Genomic DNA, 17933 nt, shown 5'->3' on the forward strand with positions numbered 1-17933 from the left:
CTGACAGGCCTATTCTAGTCCAAGTCTGAGCAATTGGTGTTCTCTGAGTGACAGTGCTAGCTAACTTGGGTTGCAGGGCAGATTGATGAAGAGAAGAATTATCAGAGAAGAATTATCATACAGCAAAACATCAGATGGCACTGCTGGAGCTTATGAGGAATGATGTGTGTGCCACTTGTCACTATTTCTGTTCTGAAGGATTTCTTGTCCCACCCCAGAAACAGCCGTTCAAACGCTTTAGCTGCTAGCGGGAAAAGAATCAAATCTGAGCATTTTCATTTGGAGCTGAAATATGGAAAAATATCAGTCAGTCAGTCAATGTGGCACAACAGAGGTGTTCACGCAAGGGAAATACTGTAGACACTGTGTACAGAAGCATGTTTTTAAAAGAGCTCACACTCAAAAAGGTTCTGAACTCCCTGTGGAGATGCACATTGCCATTGTTCCACACTATCAATCTAAAGTGGAAGAGAGACAAGGTATGGGAGGGAATATCTTTATTGGACCAACTTCTGCTGGTGGGAGAGACGCGCTTCCCAGCCCACACAGAGCTCTTTCTCAGGTCTGGAAGTGGAAGATGCATTTTGCCGGTAAAGAACAATAGTTAGCATGTTGGGCATTGCACTTAATGCAGCCAATAGGAAGAGGTTAGGAGGTGATGAATAGGATGGAATATATTGAAGCCAACAACAGACTATTACCTTCCTCCATCAATCCCTAACTACTAAGAGAAGCCCAACATGTACTGAAGAAAGTCTGAACTGTCCGGCACTTAGGCCTATATAAATTCTTCTGAAAACTATAATGATACAGCAGCAAAGAGTCCTGTGGCACCTTATAGACTAACAGATGTACTGGAGCATGAGCTTTTGTGGGTGAATACCCACTTCGTCGGATGCATGTCAGATCCAGACTAACATGGCTACCTCTCTGATATAATGATACAGTGCACTCATGACCCACTGACCCAGAGTTTTTCCAGGTTATGGCCAAGTTGCATGTAAATGGCATACAACTGATTATGAATATTAATGAAATGTTCAGTGACTACTTTATAAACCCTAATGCACACTTAATAGTAAGGTATGGGACGTTTTTCTATTTTACATAAATAAGACCTGCACTTTGTACTCTTACCTACTCCACTGCTTTTAACAGCTACATTGCTCATCTTGTAACTGCACAATGATTAGTTGGCTCCTATTTGGACCTCATGTTGTCTCACAGTTACCACTGATGTGGATTCTCCCATGTGAGACAATTCCTGAGGACTATCTTGCAACTTGGGGTACATCTACACTGCAATTAAAAACTCATGGCTTGCCCATGCCAGCTGACTTGGGCTCATAAGGCTCAGGCTAAGGGGCTGTTCAACTGCAGTGTAGACTTTCTGGCTGGGGCAGGAGGGTCCAGGACCCTGTGAGGTGGGAGGGTTCCACAGCGAACGTGTGCAGTGCAATTAAACAGCCCCTTAGCTCAAGCCCCCTAGCTGACACAGACTGGCCACAGGTGTCTAATTACAGTGTAGACATATGTCCCTTTTCCCACAATAACCCTTGTTAATGTATCCATTTTGAGACCTATTTCCTACTTCCCAGGGGACACAGATTTTAACTAATGTAGAAAAGGAGTTAAAACAAAGCTGGGAGCAACAGCAGGTGACACAGTCTATGTGAGAACATAGCTATTGTATACAGACATGCAGAAAATCAGTAGACGGACTGAACAGCCATGTTGACGATTATTAACATCATTTTCAGCTGTACATTCATGTGCCAGTTAAGATTTACAGACATATACTCACATAGTTAAACTGATTTCCTCCTTCCTGACCAGTTATTTGCTCAGCACAGTGTTGATGGGGGTCTCTCTTTTGTGGGAGCTCAAACCAAGTTGGTTGCAGGTCCCCCATCTGTTGCTGTAGCCTGGTTATTCTTTTCCTCAGGTTTTCATTTGATTATTTGAGGTCACACCATTGTAGCTCCATCATCTCTATGACACTTTCCCATTGAGCAGATTGCAGATGTTACTTTGGTCCTTTGTTTTTTCATTTGAAAGTCTGCGTGTTTTGTGGCCCCCTTTGCCCAGGCATACACTCAATTTACAAGTAATTGAATTTGCAGGTTTAAAATGACGTCTCCTGAACCCATCTCCATCTCCTTTTTGTGATGGTTCTTATCTGTCATTGTGTCACAGGGTCTTCTCACTGCTAGAGGCGCCTCCTTCTGGCCATCCTGGGAATTAGCTCTGCCAGGCTTGCACTCTTCCTCCGTCGGTGGCCTCCCGTGTCCTGTCTTGGTCTGTAGCCCCCACAGATAAATCCCAGATCTGCAGTCTCCTCTGGTCAGATCCCTAAGGTCCTTCCCTTCTAAGGAATTCACAGTTCTCCCTGACCTGCTGTCTGTCTGGCGTCTCCAGCACCCTTGCCATTCCCCGGTGGCTGGTAAGGGAACCCAGACCCGCGCTCTACACTGGGTTCCAGCCCAGGGACCCTACAACAAGCAGCCAAGGTCTCTGCATGGTCTGATCCCTTGTTGCTGTTTCCCTGGGCTTCTTTCCACTCATTGCATTTCGTCTGTACCCCACCCCCTTAGGGTTGCCAGCCTACCAACTCTCTCCACTCAGGGACTAACTGCAGCATACTTCCCTGCCTTCCTGTAGCCACCTTGCTGCTCACTCGACCTAGGCTTTATACTGACCCCAGCTTGTTCCTGCCCAGCTGAGCCTCCTTCTAATTAGTGGCATGTTCCTGGCTCCTCCTTCAGGTGCACCCCATGAAGTTAATAGGCCTGCCTGGCCACCTTTACTCTTTTCAACCCTGTATAGGGTGGACACCCCATCACACATTGCTTAAGTCCCATGAGGCCAATTCCTTCCCACCACAAGGGCAGCTCTTGCTACTGCATTTGAGACTTCCTATGTGCCTTGAGTTGCGATGTTCAGTGCAAGTCCACATCTTTACTATGAGTGTTTGCTTGTATGGTTTTCAAGAGGAGTGTGCAAACAACGATTTTGCCTAGCTAGGAAAATCTCTCCACGATAGTGTGTCTGTCTTTCCTACAGCACCTCTGACTCCTTTGAGAGTCAGGTAATCTGTTACTGAGTGGTAACAGAAGTACTATGTTGCCAATACGCTGGTCAGACTGGCACCACCGTCAAAATCTGCAGGCTGATTATTTCTGCTGGAAAAGGAGCAGAACTTCATGCTGCCAATTATAATGTACTATCACCATCAGACATCTTGTCAAGGAATTGCAGCCAGCAGAGTAACACAGTCCTCTAAGTAGCCTCTCAGATAAGCATGCCTTTTGTGACGCATTTTGCTGTTTGCCAATGCACTGCACACTTTGGGCTTGATCCAGTACTCATAGAAGCCAATGGAAGTACTCTCACTGACTTCAGTGGATAGTGAATCAGACCTTTGGTTTGTGCTCTATACAACTAAGTCCTAATGGCATCGTCACAATTTGTCCTTCCTCCATCTGCGTGGGGTACAATGCAATAATACTATGTTGAGAAGAAATCTGCTGTGTAGGCTTTGAGGCTTTGGCTTCACAAGGTGTATTCCTCCCAGATTGAACCTGATTTAAACCAGTGCAGAATCATTAGGTAGTTTTGTGTTTATCATCATCTCAGGAACACCGTTTGGTTACTCTCCACACCACTTTACACAAGCAACACAGAATTTGGACTGCTGTCTCTTTGTTCTCAGATGTCACTCTTCTCCAGGTACCTTTCTGACTCTATTATCCCCACTGCAGATTTTATTTTCTTATGTTCACCTCTTCTAGCCTCAATATCAATCTAGTCCTCACTCTTTTCACATGGGTACCACTTCTTTCTAGCATGGATATTTTCTTGCATTCCATTCCTTGCACTGATGACAGTCCCTTGGACACACAAAATTTCCACAACTTTGAGCATTACTAAGACCATTATTTTCGGCAACAGCGTCAGCTTAATCACATCCTCTGAAAGCATCAGCACCAGCCCCAACGTTAAAGTGAATCTTCCAAATGTTGGTTCTGTGATATCAGACCTTAAGAAGTTTTTAATGGTTCCAAAATATTTCTCTCAAATATTCCTCAAAACCTAATCTGAACCTGGAAAGATAAGGCAGAGACATCCTCATGTCAACCTCATAAAAAAGGGTGTGTGTGTAAATGCCATTACATTATTTTTGATGTAACATCATTAATTTTGGACTGACTCTTAGAATTGTGTATGTAATGAGGTACTATCTTGAGCAGAAAGCCATCAGAATGAAACAAGCTGAGGGAACTATTTCCCCCAAAGATAAACCATCTCACCAACAGCAATACGTTGTGCCATATAAACCATGGAAATTAGAAAGATTCACCTGTACACCTACTTTATATTCCGGTGGTATCCTGGCTCCAAAACCAAAGGCTGGGAACATTTTATCACTGAAAATAAAATAAAGAAGTGTTTTTTTCACCAAGAAATGTACATTGTTCCACTAAACATTTATTCCTTCATATTGGTCCATGAAAAAGGTGACAAAGCAGAAGAGTCCAGAAAAGGCTGCTAGATCATACATGTCATTTGGTCACCATTGTTTATGTTTGCAAGAAACGTCACCCTTTACTCTCACATTTAGATTCCTGTTTGTATTTATCAGAGCATCCTGAAACACAGACATTACTAGATTCTCGACACTTTTCTCTGAGACGGACTGTTATACTCTATATTCTGACATGCCGTTTGGTTTTCTTTTCCAATTATGTCCTGTTATTTGATATGCCTACTGTAATAGGTTGCTGATCAAGGTCCTGATCCTGGAAAGATTTAAGAACGTGGTTAACCTTATGCACTACGAATAGCCCCATTGACTCTACTGGCACCATTCACCATGTATACTGTTAGTAAATCTTTGCTGGACGGAGTCTACAACTTCTCAGATGCTCCCAACTCCAGCAATTCCTCCCTTATTTCTACAGCTGGTGGCTGCCTGCCTTTTGCTGGTCATTGTTGCCACCCATAACGAACTGCTAGTTATTGCTCTCTCTTTCTCTCCTCCCTGCCCCCAATCCAGATCCAGCAGGACACCTCCATGAAGCATAGCACACTGAAATAAATTTAGCATAACATAAAAATGCACTTCCCCATCACACAGCCCATCCCTAATAGAAAGAAAAACAGAGATTGCATCATGTGAGACCAATTGAAAAAAACCCAGAATAAATCAGTAATGACTATATTTAAGACTAGTAGGAATATCTGTTTCATAGTAGAAACAGCACAACCTCTGTGATGGAGAGAAAGTATAAATGAAAGAAGTTTGTGACAGGAGAAATGGGAGACAGGAAGCAGAGAAGGGGCAAGAGAAGAGAGGAGTAAGACAATGTACCGTGAAGTGCAGAAAGAGACAGGGGAGGAGTGTCAGGTGAAAAAACTAATGTTTTTGGAGATTGAGACTAACTGGAGGAGTAAAATTGTCTTGGAGCATCCCTGAAGTGGGGAAACAGATACAGAGCATGTTAAGTGTAGTCCTATTCTGTTTTCTGCCCCATGATTGAGGGTAGCTTGGGTTCCTTCCAGTATTTTAGAAACAATTTTCATATAGGTAAGATCTATAACATAGTTCTTCCAGATAAGAAGAAACAGAATCACCCTCCTCACGATGACAGTCTAGTGAAGGGAGGATTGTGTAATTAAAGGTGTTTGGATTTGGGTTCATAGAACTATCCAGGTGGGAAGTGTCTTCTAGCAACATTACAAAAGGGGAAATTTCACCTACAGCATGAGGGTTTCCATCTGTAACCTGACTGGTGCTTACTAAAATCTGTTCAAAGATTTTATTTTACATTAGACATAGGTTGGGTGATGAGCTGGTATATTTAATGTCATGGTAAATTTGCTTCCAAGTGTTACAATGAGATACCTTGTTCTTCATTCCAGTTTGATCATCTGGATGGAGAGGAGAGAGATCCTGATTCAGGAGACCAGGAGACTACATGGACACTGATTTCCTTCTTACTTCACAGAGCTCATCTTTGTAGATGCTATAGGCCCCTTTCTCTCCATACAGTATATGGAAAATGACAAACTGTGATGACACCTTGGCCTCCTTTCAGCAAAGCACTTAGGCATCTGCTTAGTCTTAAAAATGCTCTTAAATCCACCCTATTCAGCAAAGCATTTACACACATGTTTAACTTTAAATAAGGTCTTAAGTCCTAATGAAGTCATTAACACACATGCATCAGTGCTTTGCTGACTTGGATTCAGCTGCCTCTGCTTGAAGACTGCACTGACTAGTCAGGAGGGTTCCCCAAGAGGCTGAGTTTCTGTTACTATCTTGGGAACCTCCAAAAATGCACAGTTTGGGGCAGAACTTTTAATTGGCTCTGTGGTCAGGCCTTGACATTATCTAGTGACTAACTCATGACTGCAGACATACTCACAGAAATATATCAGCACTCACTACACTATATCAGCATCCTGCCTGAAAAGTGCCATGGTATTTCTGGTCAATCATTTGGGAGCAGGAGCAAAATGGAAGTATTTTTTTTAAAAGCTCTTAGACGTTGGGGACTGCCTGGCTTGGGGGATTGACAATGGGGTGTGGAAATAAGTCACCATGCCCAGATCAATGGTGCCTAACAATGGCTTGGCTGTAGTGAGTAAAAGTTGTTCCCACCTGAGGGCTAAGCTCTTATGAATTGCTGCCTTGCTATGAAATGTACTTGCTGTTTGAATCTGGGGGAATGTAATATTGTGTCCCATATGCTATCATATATGACAATGAATTATTTGCATGGTAATGAAACATTCATTCCAAGAGATGTCATAACCAAAGGGGGCAGTGAAAATTTATGACAACCATCTCCTGATTGCCTTCCCTTTGATTAAACACTACTGGAAGTGGAGAAACCCTTTATAATAGATGCAAATTAGAAGTCAACTACCCATTAAGAGGCTAAGAAATAGGAATCAAAGAGACAGCAAAGTGGGAGAAAAATTTTATGTTACATCAATGATTAAACATGGCTGGTTTATCAAATTAAACCCTGTATTGCTGTGATTGAATAGATTTTAAGACTAGAAGGAAGCATTGTGATCATCTAGTCTGGCCTCCTGCATAATACAAGTCATAAAATTTCACCCTGCAATTACTGCATCAAACCCCAAAACTTGTGATGGATCTAGAGAACATCTTTTAGAAAGAAATCTAACTTTGATTTCAGTGGTGTCCCTCCACAATAGGTATTTCCATTGTGTACATGCTGCATATCTACATGAAAGGGGAAATGGAATTTATCAAGGTGATAAATGATTATTGCTAAAAAACTTCTCTTGTCTTTTATATCTCATCACCATCTGATTTCCTTTAATCCCTTCCCCTGCAGCTTTGTATGCAATATGGAAACCCTGGGCTTGATCCTCAGCTCCATTTCTGCTACTCTGCCCTGCTGAAACGTAGCAGGAGAAAAGCTGACAAGGGGTCGCTGAGAGCTCCCTTGGCTTCAGAAAAATTCCTTTAGGTACAAGGGATGGGTTAGGGCTGGGGAGGAGACATGACAGAGGGCAGTGGGGCATGGCATTCCACCACTGCAGCTGCTGGCAATGTAATTTAGAACAAGCCTGCAGCTGCTCTAAGTTATGTCAGGAGTTGTTTTGGCATCTGGACAGTGCAGGATGGGGGCTGCCCCGAGTGTTACTGAGCCCCAAGAATACACCTCTGGCTCTCTCTCACACGTCTTCTTTCAAATGTATTTATCTAAAAAAGAAAAAGAAGAAAAATCATTACAGCAGAGTGTTTGGAGAAGAGTGGGCTCTGGTGTAATGATTTTTTCTTTTTCATATAAACACATCTAAAAGAAGACTTACAGCCAGAAGTGTATTATTGTTTGTACTCCCTATTTTGTCACAAAGAGCTTTGGGCATACACATGTAAACTGCCAGCCCCATCATGACGGACAGCACTGCCAAATACATTGGAGGAGACAGCAAAGGCAGGGAAAGACAGTGGTACTACACAAAACCTAAGGTTGACTCTGGAGTGTTAATGATAAATAAATACTACTACTACTACTACTAATAAAACCTTACCTTGGGCAAAACCATTTAAAAAAATTACAAAGAAAGAACACCTTGCCAAATTCACTTCATATTTTTTTGCAGTTTTCCAGTCTACACACAGCAGGAAAAGCTCCTCTGAAACTCAAAGCAAGGCATAATTTGCAAAATCCTGAATGATTTGACTTCGGGGATAGTAAATATTATAAAATATACATGTCACCGGGAATAACAGAAAATCAACATGAAGGTCAGCTATGACAAGGATCACACATTTTGGAAACACGTCTTGAGAGTTTGCATTTCACATAGTGAGAATTTTGAGCTCTAATCCATGTAAAGAGGAAACTAGAGAAGCCAGTGACAACTACAAAGCTGTCCTGGTAGGTTAAATAGTTGCCATAATTGTGCTGCTTCTTATTTGTGTGCAGAGATATGACTATTGATATTTTATTCTGCTAAGCAGATGCATAACACTTAAGGGATACTATAGACTGACTGAGTAGATCTAGATTAGATTTAGGCTTGTACTCGAGTCAGAGGAAAAGTCAGGGCTAAGGCTCAGGTTCAACAGAAACGTTGTTGATAAATATAAGGTAACACACATGGAAAGGAATCACATGAATTACTCAAAAATTGCTGGGTTCTAAACTAACCATTCAGAAAAAAGACTTGAGAATCATTGTAGACAGCTCAATGAAAACAGCTGCTTAATACACAACAGAGGTTAAAAAAAACAAATAACCAAAAGATAAGGCTGTAGAGAGGACAAAATAAAAAACAATCCTGAAAATATGCTACACCTTCACCTTGAACACAGAGTTCAATTTTTGTCACTTTATTTAAAAAAATAATACAGACGAACTAGAGGGAGTTCAGAGACAGGTGACCAAAATGAGAAGAGATATTTAAATGATTTGGACTGTTTAGTTTCAACAAGAGACTAATGAAAGGAAATGAAAGCATTTTGTAAATTTGTGAATGGTACAGAGAAAGTGAACTGCGATATCCAATGAAATTAAATGGCAACACAATAAAAACTTATAAAAGGAGTTATATTTTTAAACAACATATCATTAACCTGTGGGACTCCCTTACAAAAGCTATCATTGAAGCCACGGATTAATCATTTATATGGAGACTATCCACAGTTTTATTTAACTGAATAAAACTTACCAAATATAGAAACCTTTATGCTTCAGGGCAGAAGTCAAATGCTACCTGAAGGGAGATAGGACAAAACTTCTCCCCCTGGGTAAGTCACATGAACCCTCCTCTGAAACCAGTGGTACTGGCCATTGCTTGATACATTGAATTAGCTGGATCATGTGTTTGGTGATGCTTTCATTCCTAAATTCATGGAAGTCACTGAGAGCTATCTGTGCTCAGCATCTCTGAAAATCAGACTACTTTTATTAAGTATCTAAATACAGATTTAAGTACCTAATTTTAAGGCATCCACATTGGGAAATTTTGCCTTTAACCTGTCTGTGTGTCATGTTACCAATCTGTAAATTGAGGCTAATACTTATCCAACTTGTTTCGTTATTGTTGGCTTACTTTTATCAATGAAAGTACTTTGGCTGAAATTCAGCAACTTGCGCACCTGCTAACTTGAAATACATGGGTAGTTCCGTTGACTTCAACTGCTTCTAGTTAAGCATGTGCTTAGGAGACCCTTCCAGGAAAATTAGTAATGGGGAATTTAAGTTTAGGTTTTGTAATGACCCATCCACTCCCAGTCTTTATTCAGGCCTAATCTGATGGTATCCAGTTTGCAAATTAATTCCAGTTCTGCCGCTTCATGTTGGAGTCTGTTTTTGAAGTTTTTTCATTGAAGAATTGCCACTTTTAGGTCTGTTATTGAGTGACCAGAGAGATTGAAGTGTTCACCTAAACTTAATTTCCCCATTACTAATTTCTCCCTACTGTTAGTCACACCTTCTTGTCAACTGTCAGTAATGGGCCACTCTCTTACCACTTAAAAAGTTATTTTTCCTCCCTTGGTATCCTGCTGTTAATTGATTTATCTCGTTAGACTGATCTCACACTTGGTAAAGCAACCCCCATCCTTTCATGTATTTATACCTGCTCCTGTATTTTTCACTCCATGCATCTGATGAAGTGGGCTCTAGCCTATGAAAGCTTATGCCCAAATAAATTTGTTAGTCTCTAAGGTGCCACAAGGGCTCCCCATTGTTTGAACTCTCTCTGTTACAGTAAATTTTCCCATTGTAATATCAAATATTGTTCTCACTTAAATAGACAACTCAAATTTCCACATTAAAAGCTGAATGCCTATTACACATTTAATTTTAAAAAAAACCATGAAAAAGAGCAAAAAGGCAAAAGAGAGAACCATCATTAACCTCTATTAAAACTGTAATCTTTTATGTTTAGGGCATGACTTGGAAGAAAATGAGCTGAAGTAAGTATTTTATCCCTAAACCATATGAGTGAATCATGTTCCTGAGTGTATTATTAAGTACTTATCTCAGAAGGTCTTGACGCCAATAAATATGGAATCACAACAGCTTACAAGGGATTAGCTGTAGCTCCAAAGAAAATACAGCAACCATTTGAAATACTTTAACATTTCCAGTTCTTCATCACAATTGGAGTTAGGTTACCCAGGGCTGATCTGCATGATCTGACAGGGCCAAATAATGATGACCTGGGTTTGGGTCAGGTTGGGTCCAATCGCTCCATGCATGTGCAGCAGGTGGCAGGAACATGTAGCCTTCTTCACCTCTCATGGTCCTGCACAGCTGCTGGGCACAATTCAGTGATTTCCCTACACTCCCCCTGAATTTCCCCAACACCCCCCTCCCCAGTTTTGTGAACTAGTTATGTGCCAATTTAGTGACTGTTTGGAAATTTGAATTGAAATTGAAACATTAATACACAGTTTAAAAGCACATCAGCGTATGATAAAATATGTGTATCTGAAAAAGTATAATAGATTTGAAAAGTATGAACATAGACTAGCTTCCTTATACAGCTGTTGTTTTTTATGACAATGTCAGTGCATTCATTTTGGTGATGTTGGCCAACCTAATAATTTCAAATGATGATTTGTAAGCAAAGTCTAAATGAGCTCTCCCTGACAGCTAGTGATGAGCTGGGGCTAGGGGGAAAGGCTTCAGGACCAGATTGTATTTACATTCACACCTAATCTACCTAGGTATCTAGCAAACAGAGCTGTGTTGCCCAAGTGATAGATTTTGGCTGGGGTTGGGTTACAAATCACTTGAATGTGGGGAGAGGGGAATGAAATGTTCTTATTGTATGAGTAAAGGGCAGTAGAACTGTACTTAGCCTGTGCTGACTGAGGGCATCAAGAGAGAGGGTGGGGACCTGTCCCTCTCCATTTTGTTTAAAGACAGAGCTGATTGGGCTCCATAGATAGTCTTTTGTTCTGTTAAGTGACCACTGAAGCTGAAATCACTGATAATCAGGTCTAAGGGCTTAGTCCTGCTGTGGGGACAGTATTTCTGTGGAAGAGATGGCCCAGACTGCACTAGCAGTGAGGTTCCTCCACTGAGAGCTCAGCTGAAATCGCTGAGAGCTGGGTAGAACCTCAAGAGACCAACTCACAGAGGTCACAGTGGCAGGTGGCAGCAGAAGGTGACTGCGCAAGGCCATTGGCAACAGAGTGGCGGAGTGAACGGTGGCACAACGAACAGCAGTGGCCAGAGCAAACAGTGAGCAGCTGGAGGAATGAGCAAGGTGCCTTCTTGCCCCCCATCTGGGAGGTGTACTCACGTGAAAGCACCTCTGAACTGTGAATCTCCACTGACCAAGGACAATACCGGTGAGTGGGGTGCAGTGGAGGGAAAAGTGAGGGGCATGTTAAATAAACATTTGTTTGTTGGACTGTATTTTAGTGACTTTGCTCCAGAGTGCTAGGTTTGTGACTGGGAATGGAAGTTTATATAAATATGTTTCCTAGTAGGCCAAGATTTTTAAAACGCATTACTTGCCAAGGTTGTTATTTCACATCGTTGCTATCTTGAGAGGTCATTATGTTGGGGAGTTTCTGTACTAAACATTTTTATTATTATAATTAATTTTTACATAAGAATGGTCATATTGGGTCAGACCAATGGTCCATATAGCCCAATATCCTGTCTTCCGACAGTGGTCAAGGCCAGGTGCTTCAGAGGGAATCAACAGAACAGGTAATCATCAAGTGATCCATCCCCTGTTGCCCATTCCCAGCTTCTGGCAAACAGGCTAGGGACACTCAGAGCACGGTATTGCATCCCTCCCCATCCTGGCTAATAGCCACTGATGGACCTATTCTCCAGGGATTTATCTAGTTCTTTTTTTAATCCTGTTATAGTTTTGGTCTTCACAGCATCCCCTGGCAAAGAGTTCCATGGGTTGACTTTATGTTGTGTGAAGAAGAACTTCCTTTTGTTTTTTTAAAACCTGCTGCCTATTAATTTCATTGTGTGACTGCTAGTTCTTGTGTTATGTGAAGGATTAAATAACATTTCCTTATTCACTTTCTTCACACCAGTCAAGATTTTATAGACCTCTATCATATCCCCCCTTAGTCATCTCTTTTCTAAGATGAAAATTCCCAGTCATTTTAATTTCTCCTCCTGTTTCATACCCCTAATCATTTTAGTTGCCCATCTCTGTACCTTTTCCAATTCCAATATATCTTTTTTGGGATGAGGTGATCAGATCTGCACACAGTATTCAAGGTGTGCACATACCATGGATTTATACAGAGGCAATATGATATTTTCTGTCTTATTATCTATCCCTTTCTTAATGATTCCCAACATTCTGTTTGCTTTTTTGACTGCTGCTGCACATTGAGTGGATGTTTTCAGAGAACTATCCACAATGACTCCAAGATCTCTTTCTTGAGTGTTAACAGTTAATTCAGACGCCTTCATTTTGTATGTATAGTTGAGATTGTTTTCCAATTTGCATTACTTTGCATTTATCAACATTGAATTTCATCTGCCATTTTGTCGCCCAGTCACCCAGTTTTGTGAGATCCCTTTGTAACTCTTCACAGTCTGCCTGGGACTTTACTATCTTGAATAGTTTTGTATCATCTGCAAATTTTGCCACCTCACTGTTTACCTATTTTTCTAGATCATTTATGAGTATGTTGAACAGTACTGGTCCCAGTACCGACCCCTCAGGGATACCACTATTTATCCCTCTCCATTCTGAAAACTGATAATTTATTCCTACCCTTTGTTTTCCATCTTTTAACCAGTTACTGATCCATGAGAGGACTTCCCTCTTTTCCCATGATGGCTTACTTTTCAAAACTCAATTTAAATTAAATTTTAAATTAAAATTTATATATTTTTAAAAATCTAGACCTGTTATGTATTTTGGTGTAACTTGAATTATCCTTATGTTAAATTTGCATTATCCTAAGAAAACATTTACTTTATTCATATCTCTTTTATACATCTCATCAGCCCTGACAACCCCCCGCCCCTTAAATTCGAACACCCCCCCCTAATTTCAATTCCTGGGGAAACCACTGGCACAATTGCATCCCTATGCTCCCACGGGGTGGGGAAGAGGTGGGCCATGGCTCAATACTCTGTCTCTGCCAGCCATCAATGCTGCTAGATGTAGGACTTGTGGGTTGGATGAGGACAAGTGGAGGAGTGTGGCAGCAGGAGCAGTCCCTCTGTACTCAGAGGGATTGTATTCTTCTCCGTGTGGTGCCAAATCATTCCCAGTGCAGGACAATACTTGTTAAGTACAACTGAGCCCCCAGTTTTTAGTAAGTCCTTGGTTAAGCAAACTTCCATTGAGGTTAATGGACCTGAAGATTTGGCCCATAATGCACGATAGGTTTCTGTGGAGCTGAGGGAATGGGTTGACATTAGTTCTTGTAATACAAAAACTGCTGCGAGGACCTAAAAGTATAATAAACTAAGGCTATTGTTGCACTGTTTGGCTGGACACTGACAGAAATTCTACATGGTCCTGTCATAAATATTCAAAATCTAAACATTAATATTCATGCACCAGCTTTAGTTATAGCTGTATTTGAAATGCAACAAATTACAAAAAGCTTCTTAGTCATCTTCGGGGAGCTAGAATCTGCTGAATAATATAAATTTATAAAATGGGGCTTCAAATTTAAATAAATTTAAATTAATTGGAGATATACCAATCTCCTAGAACTGGAAGGGGCCTTGAAAGGTCATTGAGTCCAGCCCCCTGCCTTCACTAGCAGGACCAATTTTTGCCCCAGATCCCTAAGTGGCCCCCCTCAAGGATTGAACTCACAACCCTGGGTTTAGCAGGCCAATGCTCAAACCACTGAGCTATCCCTCCCCCTCCTTCAAGAGCATGAAGGTAATGGCAGTCTCACCTACAAGAGGCATAACTAATGAATAAGGGGAATATAAATTCCCTGAAGCTAGTCACTGAACGACATCTACTAATGAAGTATCTAACAAATGCAGTAGCCTTAAACTTCCCACAATTATCATTAAAAGAAGACTGAAAAAGCTCTGCAGTGCAAAAATACCAAGTGAATTCTGAAATTCATAGGCTAAGCAAAAAAAGGTGTAAATATCTATTGAAAAGAAGCCTTTGCAAGTGAGGTGGGAAATGAGTGAAGGGAAATGAAAGGTTATGGTGATAAAATGTAAAAAGACAAGATTGTCGTGCTAGATTATAGCCTAGTAAAATAGCATAATAGGAGAGGTGAGACCAAAATGGCAAGCTTCCTTGTTAGTTTATAAATAAATTGGCCGTGACCTGATTTATACTTGCAGGTGTAAAACGACCTAATTTAGTAAACATCCTGTGTTGAAGAAATGGGACTGCATTGTTAGAAAGAGTTTGGGGGTGCTCCATGAGACCATAGGAGGGCTCTTACTAATCTTTAAAATACTGCAATTTCCAGACTGCCAGTCAAGTGAGTTCTTAGGAGGATGTGTATGGGTCTCTGTAGTTTCCAAAGGTTTAACTCTAAATTGCACTGGAAGATCAATGGAATTGCATAGTAAACTGATACCAAACCCACACAAAGGACAGTTTCACAACCCCTTTGTCTTGGAGGCTTCGAACTCCACCTGTGTTGCAGAGGATATCCTACCCTTCGGGTAAATTTCACTGAACAACAGTGAGAGTCTGTAAATAGGACAAGTGCAGTTTTAACGTTCCAGACTGTACATCATGCTGCACCACAAAGCAAAAACATTGCTACCTATATTGGGTTTTCATTGCATCATGATAAGCAGGGGTGGAATTACATTATTTTTAGAGTTTCAGTGATGTGAGTGACATGATATTTGACATGACATGACATTTCCCTACAATGTTTTTCATTCATTTTAATTTTGTTTTCTACCAGAACTAAACAGATGGAAAATTCATTGTGTCTGGGAGCTAGGGAAAGTAGGAGCATATTTAGGCATATATGTTTGTGCAAGAGAGATTTTTAATTTGCTCCTGTAAGGGAATGAATTTTCTAGGATGACCAGAAGAGAAGTATTTGTAGTGACCCCTCTGTGACCCAAGAGGACCAAATTCTCTGCTGGTATAATTCAATTGAAATCACTGCGACATTCAGATTGAAGAAAATAATAAAAACAGATACAGCAAAATCAGAAATAAAACATGTTGATAATTAGGTATTCAACTAGATGCCCTATCCAATATCTAGGGGAAAAAACGCCTCCCCTGAGCTATTGATTTGGAATCCAAAATCAAGTTAATTTTACAATATATTTGCCTATTGCTGAAGTCAAATCCTCACCATAGAACTCCTGAATCATCCACATTTACTATACTGAGAGCGTATATTTCTTTCTGGACACTTTAAACACATTTTCCTTGGTTTCATCATTTCAGTCAAACAAAAGCCAGCAATCAATGACAGTTGTGTCCATGTGAACAAAACACAAACTACCACTCAGCGGTCTGTGGGATGGAATACTGCATCTTCCTAGGGCAAATCTAAGCAATAAAGAGCCAAACACCACTTTCAGTTATACCTGTGTAACCCCACTGACTCCAAAGAGGTGATAAAGATGTGACTGAGCAGGCAATATGGCCCCATGTCTTTCTGCTATGCTATTCTGTGACAAAAGGTGTTCACTCTTGTTACAGTAACTGAATAAAATTGTATGAAAAGTACTGGAACATTCTTTTCCTCTGTGAACTGATGGGTTTCCAACCAGGACAAATGCTAGCTCAGCTAAATGCTAGTATAACTGAGGGGAGCTACAGGGCAGATTATAATATAAATAACTTGCTATATATTTGAAAGATGCAGGGAAGAAATTCGCTAGTCTGAAAGCTCCATATAACTTGTAAATAGGAACATGGGGATGATCTACTAACTAGTTTGTCCCCTGCTGGTGGAAGATGCATCAGACACAAAGCTGCTGCGATACTTATTCTTAGCCAAAATGAACTGCCACCCATAAAGATTTATGAAATTACCTAATTTCCACAGTAGATGTATCGGACTATCTATGCTACACTATTTTCTACTGCATTTGTGGGTTATAAGGATCTGCTCTTCAGGTCACTTTCTTTGGAGGGAATCACCTCCAGACAAGTTACATCTACTATTATTTACTTGTTAATGCTGACAGAGTGCTAAGAATCGCACAAGACAAAGTTCTAGCCCTGAGAAGAACAGGCTGAACAGACCAAATTGGAGACCTCAGAGGCAGTTTCTCTCTTAGAGCAACACTTCTATTGTTTTATCCTTGGAGAAAGCAGTACATTTTGTTGACATGAGCTAGCATTTGTGAATTTTGAAGAAGAAGTGACTCCAATAAGGAATTTCAAGGAGACCAGCATTGAACAGGGGTGAAGATGAGAGCAGTAAGAAATGAGAGCAGAGACATGGGCAGGAGTGGAGTTGAATATGTACCAGAGAAACCATTACAAAGTCAATCTTAACAAACGTTGACCACACAATTCTCATAGAGATTTCCTGTTCTAATTACAGAGATACACTGTGATGATGGTAGCCAATAAAGGCTTTGTAAAGGTGACCACTCCATATATGTGTATGAGTGTGCATGCACAATATGTGATGGCCAAGATCTTGAGGATCTAGTCCAAGGATGATTTAATATAGTACCTAGTATATAATCCAATGACTTATTTAAAAATACCATCTGTTCCAATTCAGTTTCTGACCCTGACTTACCATAGCACGTCCACATATGCTTAAGTCCAGTTAAAGCCAAATGCTTAATGCTAAGCATGTGCTAAAGATTTTGTTTAACTGGGGTGTGTAAGAGTATTGTTTTTATACTTCTTTGTTCACTTTCCATTTTATTAAAGTGGTGCAATACATGCTTCAAGAAGTATGAAAGTATTCTTTTCCCACAATGGTTTCTAACCTTATTAAGATAGTCTGATTATCTTTTTTGCTTATTAGCCTCCAGAAAGGCTGCCTCTGTAATTAAAGTGATAAACAGATATGTTCAATAATTAACAATATTTTCATTTATTGAGCTGCATGGGTAAATTAATTTTTTAACATAGCTTTAAGTAGTGAATTTATGAAAAAGTAAGTGTTGCATACAGTGAAAACTTACTAATTAAAAGCAACACCCTTTGGCCACAGATTTAAGTAATTAGTATTGTATTAACATTGCAACCAAAGCCAACTTCTGCTCTCCTCCTTGTCGCTGACATAATTCTTTTCATGTATTTTCTTCAGATGGCTACAGCAAAGGTATTCATTGTATTGCTTCATCCACAGTGCAGGTACAAAATAGCTACAGAATGAGCTGTCTGTTGATTTTAAGATATTGGGATGGGAATGGATTCCGTTTAAAAACTAGATCTTATGAACTAAGCCTAGAAACATTATTTCCCTCCTAAAGGCAGAGCACTTAAGCAAGTGCTTAGCTTCATGA

At 40.5% G+C, this 17933-nt stretch overlaps 1 protein-coding gene across 17 annotated transcripts in view; it reads right to left on the reverse strand.

The window, feature by feature from the left end:
* The window catches only part of CPNE4 (copine 4), a 420479-nt gene that overhangs the window by 26124 nt on the left and 376422 nt on the right, over positions 1–17933 (reverse strand). For 16 of the 17 annotated variants that reach the window (XM_039525586.1, XM_039525585.1, XM_039525590.1 and 13 more), the window contains one exon: positions 4361–4427. In XM_039525586.1, the coding sequence (XP_039381520.1) occupies positions 4361–4427 (67 nt within the window). The remainder of the gene's footprint in view (positions 1–4360; positions 4428–17933) is intronic. The other variant, XM_039525584.1, reaches the window with a different exon arrangement.

Source organism: Mauremys reevesii, linkage group 2, assembly GCF_016161935.1.
Source record: "Mauremys reevesii isolate NIE-2019 linkage group 2, ASM1616193v1, whole genome shotgun sequence".
NCBI classification, from domain to species: domain Eukaryota; kingdom Metazoa; phylum Chordata; order Testudines; family Geoemydidae; genus Mauremys; species Mauremys reevesii.